Source organism: Equus quagga, chromosome 15 (genome assembly GCF_021613505.1).
Source record: "Equus quagga isolate Etosha38 chromosome 15, UCLA_HA_Equagga_1.0, whole genome shotgun sequence".
NCBI lineage: Eukaryota > Metazoa > Chordata > Mammalia > Perissodactyla > Equidae > Equus > Equus quagga.
In genome coordinates this window covers 19,305,835-19,319,633 of record NC_060281.1, presented here as the reverse complement: position 1 = coordinate 19,319,633, position 13,799 = coordinate 19,305,835, and the positions used below count along the sequence as shown (strand labels likewise).

The 13,799-nt window shown below is 46.0% G+C and overlaps 1 protein-coding gene across 2 annotated transcripts in view; it reads right to left on the bottom strand.

Moving 5' to 3' along the window:
• Positions 1-204: 204 nt before the first annotated feature.
• Positions 205-13,799, bottom strand: part of RCAN2 (regulator of calcineurin 2) — a 251,266-nt gene continuing 237,671 nt past the window's right edge. For both annotated transcript variants that reach the window (XM_046640911.1, XM_046640912.1), the window contains one exon: positions 205-2,754. In XM_046640911.1, the coding sequence (XP_046496867.1) occupies positions 2,594-2,754 (161 nt within the window). In that variant the 3' untranslated portion in view covers positions 205-2,593. The remainder of the gene's footprint in view (positions 2,755-13,799) is intronic.

Sequence of the window (13,799 nt, the reverse complement as noted above, 5' to 3'; positions counted from 1 at the left end):
CCTCCAGGCCTTGCTCAAATTCCTCTTCCTTGTGAGGTGGCTGCCAACCACTTCCCCCTCTGCTCATTTCAGGAAGATGAGTTAATCTCATCTGTTGGTAACTTCCTAGACAGACTATAGGCTGCATTGCCATCCTCCACAATTACCACTCAAAAATATTCAACTCAGGCAGACAACACAGAAATTACACTACAGGGACAAAGAGTCATTCACCAAGTATATTTGAAGTCTAAGCTCTTTGAGCTATACACGTGCACAAATGATTCAGTTGGTGGAAATTTCCCCCTTCCCCTCCATAGTTAAACTTTTCAAACTTAAAATAGTGCTAAAGAGGTTTGCATAATGCGCATCATGGAAATGCTGAGGCAATTCTGACTTTCACAGTGCTGGGAGGTTCCACTGAAACACTTCAAGGAGTCCTTCTCGTTTCTTACTGCTCTCCTGGGAAAAGTTGCTCTTACCACCTTCCCAAACTCAACCTACTGAAACAATTACTTGATCTGAGAAAGACTAACATCGACACTTCGCAGTAGATTTCACTTGGGTCATACACTCCGCTGGGTTTTTATTTTGCAACTACACAGAATGGTCATCTCCACTTTTACTAAATTTGGTTGGAAATGTCTAAGGTAGCTGTTTTAAAACATTTAAAAACCATTTCCAAATATTTTCTCTCATCCAGATTTCTTTAGAACCTGCATTCTGAAAATTCTGAGGCAGCTTAAAAAGTCAAATGACCGCAAATAACCGAGAAGAGATTCAGCACAAAATGGCTGCAGTTGGGCGTCATCTGAGGGCAACATTTCTTCCACAAGAGGGCAGCATTTCTCCACCATTAAGTCTAATTTTCCACTTGTCAAGGAAAAGCCAAAAACCTCCACAGCAAAGGAAAGTCAAAGCATTTGCTTATTATACACTCCTCAGATTTTATTTTTAAAAGGAGCCTTCCTTTTTCTTATGGAAACTCAGGATTTTACAAGCAATGCTGTCCTCAGTTTCACCTGTACTGTGTCCAGTACTATATTGCTATATTCACAGTAGAACGGACTTTAATTTCTGAGTGATCAGTCTAGATAAGTTTCTGATGAAACTAACATACACCTTAGTCAAAAACCACCACAATCCTTCCGTCAGTTGGCTGTGTTATTGTTCTTGTGTGTTTTTCTGAGGCTTGGGGTCATGAAAGCATTTCCCCACTCCATCGTAATTGGCATTTGCATCTAAAGTAATTCATTAATGTACAGGAGTAGACGAGGCCTGGCACATATAGCAGAAGGTAATGGTTCTATAGGTGTATCTTCTGTAATGCACTTTGGGCTAGAGAAATAGAAAAGTCACAGGTAACGAAAACAAAAAGTTTTTAAGCAATATGGGCATTGCATGAGTGGGATCAGCATACACTTCTCTGTCACCCTTTACCTTTGAATATGCTCAGCGGCTGCTACATTCTGGAAATCTAGCTTCACCCAAATTGCCTACAACTGACACTTGCATCTTCACTTTATTTTAAAACAAGTGGTCTTGATAGCAAAGATGTTGGCTAATCATTTATATATTGGCTTGAGAAGTTTTGTGCCCTTCCAAAATTCAGCATTATCCATTATAGAGTAATATTATCAGATTATCTGCATTAGTATATGAATGTATTCATAAGCAATGCACATATTATGTTCTTAAGCAGCTAATGGCTGAACAATCACTAAATAAAAAACATCCAGATTTTAAAAGCACAGCTGAAACATTTGTACAAATATACAAAGAGAAAAAAACAATCTTTCAGACAACATGAGACTTTTGTAATAAATAGGTTTGTCTGAAGTCGGTCTCCATCACCCTGGACAAGCCTCCCCAGTGAGGCTGGGAAAGTTCTGTATGGAAGTAGTGTTCAAAACCTACTGAGGAATATCTTTGGGGCCAAGCTCAGTTTTGCCTCCAGGAATTTTAACAGAGCTATGAAGTGTTGACTCAAAATAGTGACTATACCCAGACTTGTTGAGCTGGACGATGCTGATAATTTTCCTAATCTAAATAGGACATGGCTGGATGCTGACAACCTGTGAGTTATAGCATATCCTCAAATCATGAAATTAAATGCTGGTGATCATGCATGTCCTGGGAATGTCGGGATGCAGAGGACTGAGTGAGACCAGATAGGGTTATCTCATGCAGTCAAAGTCAAGTTTACTTATGGTCCTACTTAAGTGGCCAGGAAAGAACAGTGCACACACGTCAGGACTGGGACTGAAACGGCTCACAAACAACACAGGTGCTATTTGTTACTGATGTCTCTGGCTTGGATCGACATGAGAGAATGAAGATATAGGCTGTGCCGATTGTTTAATAAGAAAATACTACTTTTTTCCTAGAACTTTCTAAATAATGGATTATATTTGATGAGTATGATATGATCAGGAAACAGATCTCCTTTTCCTAGCCCTTTTGTCCAAGAGGCTTGATTACAAGGAAGGGATCTCAAACAATCACACGCCCAGGGATTTAAAGGCAATTATTTTTTTTTCGACAAACAAACAACAGGGGGGAAAAAAAGCATGATAAAGAGGAGACATATTATCGTCGAGGCGGAGCGGTGAGCTCAGTTGGACACGGAGGGTGGCAGGCCGGGACGCCGGGTCTGGATGATTTTTGGCTTTGGGGACGTCTTTGGATCCTCTTCTTCCTCGATGTCACTGTCACACACGTGCACGACGACACTTGGGGTGGACTCAGTCCCTGCGTGCAGCTCATACTTCTCTCCTGAAAAGCAAGAAAAATGGGGGGTGAGAGAGGGGAAGGGGTTTCCAAACAGATTCTTTGGCAAGGTTTGCTTAGGAGGTGAGAAGAACATTTTCCAGCGTCTCGGGAAACCTGGCATCCTACCTAGGGATGGCACGGGCTACTGGAAGATGGAATGAGCTCAATCTGTCATTGAATCCCAGCTCGACCACCATCAAGTGCACAATACTGAACAGGCCAGGTAACCTCTCTCAGCCTCAGCATCCTCAGCTGTAGACTTCAGAATGGTAATTACCACAGTCCAGAGGATCATGGCGATTACTGATTATGTCTGGCAGTTAGTTACCAGTTTCTCTTCCATTTCCCAGCATTACTGCTAATTGCTGAGTAACCTTGAGCCAATCACTTCACTTCTTCATCTTCTGGCTAAGGTAGTCTCTAAGTTCTCCTCCAGCTGTACACTTTTTATAGCAAGAGCTGCCCCAGGATGGAATAAGGCGGGATCATGGCTTTGTCTGGAATTTGCAGTGGTTGCTGGGTAACTGAGTTAGATGATGGTCCCTTCCAGTTCCGAGAGTCTCTCATTCTTGAATGGCTTATCTTACAGCCAAATCGCTGTGCCCCGACTGGCTTCCTGTCTGTCTTTGTTTCACTTCAGAAGGTATTATGGAGCATCTCCCATGGTCTGGCCCATTGCTGCTCATAAAGGCTACAAGGCACAATAAAAAATATTTGTGTCTTTCACAAGAGCACAGACCAGTGGCAGCGTGTAGAAATAGGAAGTGTCACAAAATACTACCTTGGTAAGCTCTAGGGGCAATATGTCAAGGACTATGGTACCCAATTGTAAGGAGCAAGTAACTTTGAAAGGCTTCCCAGTGGAGGTGACAGCTGATCCGGGTCTAAAGACAAGTGGAAGGCCTCCAGGTGGTGGGGCAGGAGGCAGGGGCATTCTCAATCTGCATGCTCGTAACTTCTCAACTCAGCTGTCGACATACTCATCTTAATCTTCTCCCGACATCCTATCCTTCACTTCCCTTCCTTCACGAATGGGCAAAATCTACAAGCAATGTCTCCCAGACATCCTCCTGGGCAGCGGCTTTCCAGGTCTCACTAGATGGGGTCCTAATTTCTTAGACTAGGACAAAAGACTCTGTACACTCTCTCACCAGTCGTGACAGCCACATTTTTATTTGGCATTGTCTTACCTCTCTCTGAGAGCTCCCTAAATCCTGCCCTCCTTCCAGGACTGAAGCCAGACACCACCCAGTTCAGGAATCTTGCCTGTTGCCCTCAGTCTGTAGTGGAAAACGCACCTTCTGGACAGCCAGAGCAAGTGCTAGACATTCCAGTGCTAGGGTACGACTTATGAGCTATCTATCGTGCACATCTCGGTGAGCATCAATGGTGAGAACAGGATGTAAATGTTCAGAGTCAGCTGTTGTTATGGGTTGAATCACGTCCCCCTAAAAGATGTTGACCAGTATCTGTGAGTGTGACCTTATTTGGAAATAGGGTCTTTGCAGATTAAATGAGGCCATTAGGGTGTGTCCTACTTCAAAATGATGGGTAACCTTATAAAAAGGGGAAATTAGGACCCGGGTGCTCATACATGGAGAAGGCCATGTGACGATGGGAGTTATGCTGGCACAGGGCAAGGACTACCAGAAGCTAGAAGACAGGTCTGGAATAGATCTTGCCCTAGCAGCTTCAGAGGGAGCATGGCCCTGTCCATGCCTTCATCTCGGACCTCTAACCTCCAGAACTTGAGTCAATAAGTTTTTGTTGCTTAAACCACTCAGTTTGTGGTACTTGATTATAGCAGCCCTAGCAAACTAATATGGCCATACCCTGCTAAGAGTCCTTTCTTTCTGTCACGAGTCAGAGGAGTCCTTACTGGAGCCCCTTCGACATGCTGGTGTGGAGAGCAAAGGCTCTCCTGGATGAGGACAAAGAATATTTTGCAGAAATGGAGCATCACACCTCCGGCATTTCCCTGGATATTGGCAGCAGCAAAGAGGAACAGAACTAGCCTGAGCCATAGAAATATGGCTTATAAAGACCATAATTTAAAGTCTAGATTTGGTGAAATTGTAGGTAGAGAGAGTTGTGTCAACAAGTATTCAATCTCTGACATAAGGGAGCTGACATGGACCTGTTCGGATTCAGGCGAGGACGGTGACACAAACAGGGGACGCAGAGCAGAACCAAGAAGGAGATATGGCCTGAGTCACTCATGCCACGCTTTGCTTCTCGCCCCAGGACAGCACTAACCTAACTGCACTGTATTCCCTTCTGAACTTATTATACCACATACACTGTGGTTGTGGTATGCATATTGATGCTACTTACAGCTCACGCACAATTGTGTTTATTCTGTTCTCCTTAAAGTATTTTGTCATTTTTATCAAAATCCCAAGGTAGAAGAACCACTTCAGATATTGCTAAGGAGGGGAATCTATAGGAAACTGACTTTATCTGAGAGTTGCATAAAAGACTCTGGGCCAGGAGTGTGCAGCCCTGGTTGGTGGCATCTTTGAGCAGTGGATCTCAAACACGTGACAGTTGACTGGGGGTGCTTGTTAAAAACAGTTTACCAGTATGAGGATGCAATGCTGCCGATTCTGACTTAGTGACATCCACATTGGTACCCAGTACCCTTCCAGGTGTTTCAGTGTCTAGGTGGCCACTGTTACACAGCTTCGTGTGACAGGCAGGAGGCTGTGGTCCTGTGAGGACACTGGCATGCTCATAATGTGCCCCCTCCCTCCCTCCATTCTGCATCGTAATTTTTCACTGGAAAATGATAACTGTGCAGGTAGAGGGCAGTGGCGGGAGGGATGCTGGGCACGCATATAGAAAAAGAAGCAAGGGATCCCAGATCGGGTCTGGAGCCGCTCCCAGCCATCAGCGCTAATTAATCTTGGTGTTCTCATCTTCATTTACGGGAGAACAGTAAATCCCTCACCGCTCCCCAGCCAACAGCAGCTGAGTTCATTGTATCCAGGGTTTCTAAAACGTTCTCTTTCTTTCAGGAATGCTTTGCAATTCTGAAAGAGAGACACTCTCCAACAAGAGACAGAGAAATAAATGATTTCTGAGTAATCACTGAGGCGGCTCTTGATTTTCTCTATAGGATTTCTTCGAAGTTCTAAGACTTGGAGAAGTGCCTTTTGAAGAAACTCCGGTGGCTGCTGCAGGGATGAAGCGGGTGGCAGTCTCCTGACCTCTGATGTGAGGATGACAGAAAAGAATCTGCCACAGCAGGGCAAGCGTGGAGACTGTGGGACCTGGGGGTGAGGTGGTGACAGCAGGGACCCCGGCCAGGGGACTGACCAGACACCCTGCCCTTTTCCTCATCTGGTGGCAAGAAGAAGGCTTTTTTTTTTTCAATAGTAGTGAAATATACACAATGAAGCTAGCCTTTGATTAAACCATTCGTTTGCCCCTGACTTGGATAAAGAACATTTCTTTAAGGACACCTCTGGTTGCCATGTGTTTACCGCTTCAAAAGTGATGCCTTCCTCCTGGACTAGGTTCTGGGGGCACACGTGGGATTGAGGGGCAAGCTCAGGGGGGCACTCTGCAGGGTGACTTTCACGTGGAGTTAACGAAGTCAGGGATTGCGCGGTTGGAGAGCTATTTTATTGCTGTGATCCCATTAACTCTGACATTTCACTGTTTTATTTTTGGAAACTTTCTTACTATCAAAATCCAGCAAAGCTTAACAGCTGCTGAGAGCCCACAAAATAAAAAGGAATAGCTCTGGTCTTGTTGGATTAAATTTTTCTTTTTTTGGCCTCTCTTTTCCTTTGGGCTTCAGCTAATTCCTCTACCACAAGGGCTGACGTCAATGCTGTCACCGTGCGTGGGGACCGACTAGGCTCAGTAGGGGACAGGGAGCCCATGGGGCCTTGTCTATACAAGGCGGGGCAGGTCCTGCCACAGTGAAGTGAGCACAGCCCAGTGTTTCTTTTAAAGGACAGCAGAGATTCACCCCCCACACTCTCAACTCTTCTAGCCTGTATTTAAACCGTCATTTCACCAGGGAGCAGAATGGAGGCCAGGACCAAAACCCCTCAGAAAACGCACTGATCAGGGTTTTCCACCAACCCCCGTGAAAAAAATTGCCAGCCAAGCACATGCAAAATCCTCCAGCATGTGGTCAAAAGTGAAACGCTCATTCAGGCCTTTGCAGCTGACGCAGGTTTGGCCGCTGTTCGAAATAGACGCCAAAGTTCTGTCTGCTCTTTTCCAGAATGGATGGAGACAGGTTGGTGACGACATCCCACTTCCTGCAAGACTGGAGGAAGTGGAGGTGCCCACAGCTGCTTCCTGTTCTCAGGAGGGGAGAGGTCGAGTCCCTGTGCCGACCAGGGCGCTGGGGGAGATGGTGACGTGGTTCTGGCGCAATCGTAGAGAAGTGTGTTGGGGACTGTTGGTCCAGTGTCCCTGGAAGTTCTCCATCACGCCACCTTTGGCTTATGGGCCATAAATTGGCCCCTTCTTGAATTCTTTCTAAAATAATGGGTGTGATTATGCACAGTTTGTAAAAGTAAGCATAATGCAGATGCGTGGGCTGACAATACAGAGCTACATTTCCACGTAGTGAAGCAGAGTTGAGACTGTTCCGATTCCTAACAAGAAAACTTTTGTGATGGAGAGAAAGGCAACTGTCCTAAACCCTCAGTGCCGTCCTTCTGTAAGCTGTGCCAGGAGGGGGTGGAATTCTTGCGCTAGAGGCGTGCAAAATACGGCAAAGTCTGGCAGGCACAGGCTGAGGCTTGCTGTCTTCCTCAGCATTGCTGCTGTTCTTCTCAGAAGATTCTTTCTCTGGGACGACATGAGCTCCTAATTCCTATCCTGTGAGGAGCCACGTACCCGGCCTGATCTTGCACCTGCATCTCAACTTACTGACATCTCTATTTACGTCTCCAACTCACATCTCTCAAGGAGAAGTGTTTATTTTCCCTCTCAGTCTATGTTTCCTTCCCAGCTATTGCATTTCTCTTAGAGGTTCCACCATTCTTCAGCAGTCTGGGTGCAAATCCTTAGAGGTGGTCATCCTTGAACCTCCCCTTTCTTTCATCTACTGTGGTTACTCACTCGCCAAGCATTACTGAATGTCGCTTTGAAACATTCCTCCACGTGCCTCTTCCCCGCACCAGCTGGCAGTGACCCTGTCCACAATTCACCTCCTCCCATCAGGGGACCTTAGCTAGTCTCCTCGTCACAGGAACTGATCTTCCTGCCAGAAGAAGCTTCCTGAAAAGACACTTGGATGCTCCACCCTATCACACCCTAGTGATGCGACTCTGAGAGTTATACGACATACTAAGCCTCAGTGTTCCTCATCAGTAAAATGGGAATAACGACCACATCCCTGGGATGCTACGACATAAAGAAATACGTGTCAAGGACTTTATCACGCCCTCCGGAGATGCATGATATGGTTATTTAAGGTGATATTTTGGTCAGTGCTGCCCCCAAAATCATTTCTAGTTTTCAATACGATGAACTAATCTAGTCACACTGCACAACAGTTAAAGAATTAAGCAGCTGAATAATCCCAAAGAGCTTTCACTCAGTGGAATCACTCTTGTGGACAGCACTGGGGGTGGGGGATGACCCGCTGAGTCCCACGATTCAAGTGAACAGCTGGTGTCATGAATTCAGATGAATGATCTTTTTTCCCCTAACTCCTGCTCCCCCCTGCGAAGTCTCTCTCCTTTTTCTTCTCTCCTCCTACGCATTTCCATACCTCTACGGCTATGAGAAGGAAAATCACAAGTTGCTTTTTAAATGAGATCTCCGATTTTCTTCTTCTGAGATAGTGGGACCCACTTACTTACAATGCTTAACTATATCAGCTTTTGCATTATTCCTTAGTTATTTCATCCAGTGATGTTTTATATTCCAAACCACTGAAGTCAGGGCTTGAACTTCTTTTGTGATTTCTGCAGCTTAGGGTGCATGTTCGTGCTCAGTAAATATATGACTGGTCTGTGAAAGGCATCAAGCTTGCCTAGTGATGACATACTGTGTAACATCCAGTACGTGCTCACACATGAATTTTTCTCCCATGGTTTAACTCATGTAAATTTTAGCTTTTCAACAAGGCTGAAAACTCTTTAAGGGCAGCTCTTTATGCTATTTTCAGAATGCTCTCAGTGCCAGGACAGGAGATGTCACAGACACTTGCCATCTGCCTTAAACGTGACAGCAGTGATTTACCGAGCCCTTGCTAAATGCCAGACACAGCTCTAAGGACCTCTCATAAATCGGATATTTGACCACGACAATAGCTCTGTAATGTGGGTTTCACAATGTCAAGTTTATACAGGAGGAAACTGAGATCACACAGGGAGTAAACGGCAGAGCCGGATTCAAACTCAAGTCTGTCTGACTTCAAAGAATGTGCTCGGAACCACTCAAAGGTCTTGCCTCTCTTTAGCCCGCTGTTTCCATTTTCTACAAGAGACTCTGCTGAAAGGGAGCCTAGTTTTAACTTTGACTTCTAATGTATTTTCACGGCAACTCATATTTTTAGTGAATATTTGTTCTTTAACGGACTATTTATCCCTTCCACATCTGCCCTTTTTGTTTTGGCCTCTTCCCAGCTGCTCTAGGCATGGATTCCTTAGATCTTCAAAATGAATCTTCTCGAAAGACAACATTTAATACATTATAAAAAGAAAAGGACTATAAATTATAGAGTGAGTCCATTTACATCTCATATGGTAGCTTTGGACTCTGCAAAAAGATCCTCTCTGCCTCCTTCTTGCTTTAATTTTACTCTTTCTCATATTAAAGGTGAATTCTCAACGGGAAAGTTATGCGTTGTAGCAGACTGACTGTGTTTTGAAAAGATGGTCATAATATTTCCTGCCCAACACTGCTCTTCTAGAACCTTGCCGCTCCTCCATCGAGGACAGTTCCCACTGTGTTCCCTCCCCTCAGATCTGGACAGGGCTTTATGACTGCCTTGACTACTACAGCATGGCAGGAGGAACAGTGTGACTTCTGAGTTAGGTCACAAAAATGCCATGCACTTCCACCTTGCTCTGTCAGGGTGCTTACTGTTGGAACCTCACCTCTATGTGGAAGGAAGCCCAAGCAGCCCACAGCCAGGCTCAGGTGGAGAGGAATCGGGGTCCCTGACTCACAGCCTGTCTGAGCTCCCAGCCAACAGCCACACCACCTTGCCAGCCGAGCGAGTGAACCATCTTGAAGGCTGATTCCCCAGTCCTCAGCTGAGCCGCCCTGGCAACACCGAATGGAGCAGAGGTGAGCCGTCCCTCCTCCCTGCCCAGATAGCAGATTTGCGAGCAAAATAAATGATGGCTACTGTTTTAAGCCCTTCGTTTTGGTGTATTTGTTATGTTGCAATTGATAGGTCATGGGTCATACAAGTTCTCTTTGTTCAAAAGCAAGCTAAATCACTACAAGTGAGGTGAAATTAATTGCCTTTTGGTGTTTCTTCCCCTTTTTCCGGCTCAAGTGCTATGTTAGAGTGGATGCTTCATCAGTCCCGGGAGTTCCCTCCATGAAGAAGGAGCTCCATTAGCATATCATTGGGTACCTATCTCCTGGGCCCCTCTCTTACTCCTCTCCAGTGGAAGAGGCCTGACACCTGGTGGGTCACTTGGGGGAAAAGAACTGGAAATGCCAGCTCACCTCTCCCACCTTTCTCTTTGAGCCATCCCTGCCCGCAAAGGGCTTGTGCTCTCAGCCACGTGCTAAGCCCAGCAGAAAAGACCCTGCCGGGTCAGGGGCAGTCTGCCGTTCTCCATCAGCATTAGGAAGCCCTGGCTGTTGTTCAACTGCGGCACCTTCTCAGCTTTAGCCTTTCATCAGAAACGAAGCTGGCATTATTGATCTTACCTGTCTTCTTTCTTAGCTAACCTTCAGTGAATTCCGAACCAAACAGGGAAAAAGCAGGTGTCAGCTATTAATCTATGCTGGATTTTAAGAATGGAAGATGGTTTATAAAGGCAACTGCTAAGAACATTTCCAACAGGACCCTTGAACACAGAACCGTCCCGGGTTGTGCGCTGAGTATGAAACTTTAGTTTGGCTTAAGAGCCTTTTATATTTGATTAAGAAGAAAAATGGAAATGCCAAGCTTAAAATGATTTCAGGCTTGGTCATGTTTAAAAGGCACTGCAAACCCCCCTCCCCAGTATTTTTACTGTAAATGTGGTATTTTCAGGAGGAAGGAGGGAGCATCGGTCCTGCTCTACGGAATAAGTAAAACAGAATTTCTCTGTGTGTGGCTTTTCCTGCACATGCTGCCTGCTGGTGAGATGGAACCCAGAGACTCAGGAAGCGTTCAGGATGACTTGAAACGTGCTTGGAAGGTGTTCACATTTCGATTTCCTTTTCTTTCAAGGGTTAGGTTTAGAATTTGATAGAATAGGAAGGCCCACGAGGCTTCCCCAGTTTCCCACTCCCTTGTCAACTGTGGAAACAGAGGTGCCTGGTGCGGATCCAGCTGTCAAACATCTGGAGAGGAGGGAAGGAGAGAGCGACACGCCCAAGCAGGGATGGTGGCCTGCACCTCCTCCCCTGTAAGCCCGAGTTGGCCTGTATTGGAGCTTGTCCTGTCTTATGACCCTCTCTCAATCCTGGCGGGACCCATGTTGGTTTGGTTTGGGGCCACAAGTGTTCCTCAAGAGAAGGACTGCGTTATAGCAAAAAACATCAGGCATTTTCCCAAAGTGACACCTCCCTCCCCAACTAATTAATAGCATTCTTAAGTCATCTACGGACACTCTTGTCTTTCCCTGGTTTTCCAAAGGGAAGGACAGAAAGTGTGTGTGTGTTTCTGGAAGGAGGAGAGGGCGGGGGACCCTCCTCTGTGCTGTCTCCCCCTCTTAGCGTCCTGTTTCTGCTCCCACCTGGTACCTCTGACCCCTTATGGGCACGCCCTGTCTCTATGTCTCTGATGGCTCTTTGGCACTTTGAGAACTGCCTGAGAAATCCTGCAAAAGCGTAATTAGTGTGATTCTCAAACAAGGGTGCTACATTCCCAGGGGTGTCTGGAAATGCGATGGGGAATTTTTTTTTTGGTTATCATAAGAACTGGGCTGGGTGTGGATACTGGCATTTAGTAACTGAGGCCCAAAGGTGCTCAATGTACTACAACGTGTAGGACTGTCAATTCCAAAATATCCTAGCTTTCACACTAAGAAACACTGAGCTGAGAACTTAACATAGGCACTCACATTTTAATAGGTGCCTAAGACATGGTTTGAAAATCAAATGATAATAAATAGGTAACACACTGAGCATTTACTCGGTCCAGTGCTGGACATATAGATTTATACGATTATCTCATTTGATGCTTGCAACATTCCGATTTTACTATTGAGGCAGCTGAGGCACAGAGAAGTTAAGAAAGTCGCTCAAGGACACACAGCTAATAAGGTGAAGCCCGGGTTCAAACTCACATCCTGAGTTTTAATCATCATCCAAAAGTAAGATAAATAGCTCTCTTCATCTTTGGGATTCATTTACAGCTAGAAAAGAAAAGAAGAGATATTCCAGGGCACAAGGACTTACCAGAAACTTCTAAAGTCACAGCTATTTGGTGATGTCCTATTCACAAGCTCCATCTGGGAGCAGAGAAGGAATTCATTTTCTAAGTGGAAGTGGAAAGAGGGAGAAGAAATATTCCAGGGAGGGAAGTCCTTTGCAAGCTTTCTCTCTCTGATTCCTTTGCATTCCCATGAGCTCATGTTGAATTTTGGTAGACCCCGGAGAAAAATGCTGTCGGCAGACTGGAGGGCAGGAAGCATCACTAAATAGCAACCCTGTTGCTTTCCCTGTGGCGGCAGCTGCTTCCATCAAAGGATGCCCTCTAAGCCTGGCGGCAAAGAGTATAAAGCAAAGCACAGACCAGCCCAGATATTTCATGGGCACTTCAAAGAACCGGGCCACGTAAATAACAACCACATCACAAAGGACACGTGCATCGCTCTCACTGGCTGATAGTCGCTCTCTCAGGTGCTGTCCATACCTTAGTTCATGTAATGACAGAGGACCATGTCTCTGAGGATGCTCTGCTACACAGCACTGCTCAGAGCAGAATGATCGTAAACACTCCCCATGGGTCTGATAGTTCCTCTGTGCCAGGCACTGCCTAAGTGCTTTGTGTTTATTAATTATTCCATCTTCACGATGACCTTGCAGGTAGTCAGATAATCACCATTTTCAAAAAAGGAGGTGCAGAGAGGTGAGGTAGATTGCTCAAGGTCACCATAAACAAGCGTGGAGCCAGGACTCCCCTCAAAGCCTGACCACCATTCTGCCTCTGACGTGCTTAGGAATGAGGTTGGGATGGCGCAGAGAGGACCTCAGGGCTGAACGAGACTTCCCTGCCTCAGTGGGTCTAGGATGAGTCCATGTTAGAAAGATACTATCAACATGGATGATGGGGTTTCTTTTCCCTCACCCCCATCCTCAGTCCTGACCCACATCAAAGTAGGAAAACAGAAGGGGTCCTTAGTAAGATGGGCAGGGGGAGAGAAGGAGGGAGAGGAAGGGGGGAGAGGGGACGGGGAGGGAGAAAGAGAAAAAGAGAGAGATATCAGAGCGGGGAGAGAAAGAGATGGCGGGAGAAAGGGATGAGGAAGGAGAGACAGAGACAGAGTGGCGGGGAGACGAAGAAAGACGAAAGAGGCAGAGAGAGAATACTTCTGTAGTTTTGTTCTAAGTGGTACTCTATTTCAATAAGAGAAAATTTGCTTATTTTCTGGGGGTTTCTATCCGAGACTGGATCAGGGGAACCATTTATCTTCATTCCCTCCTGAGTCATTTAGGACTGAAAGTCCTTCATGGGGACAACTGATTGACTGAGGACCTGAATTGGTGGAGACAAAGACGTGCAAACCTAGGAGGAAGGTAAGGGCGGGAAAGACTGAGGAAACCATTGAAGGACAAGAGCAAGGTGAAGGCAAACCTGAGAAAAGGGGCTGGAGGCTCGTGAGAGGGGACTGTCCACGGGGCGGGGCGGTGGGGAGAGGAAGCACAGACACGAGGGAACAGGAGCTGCCTGGACGGGC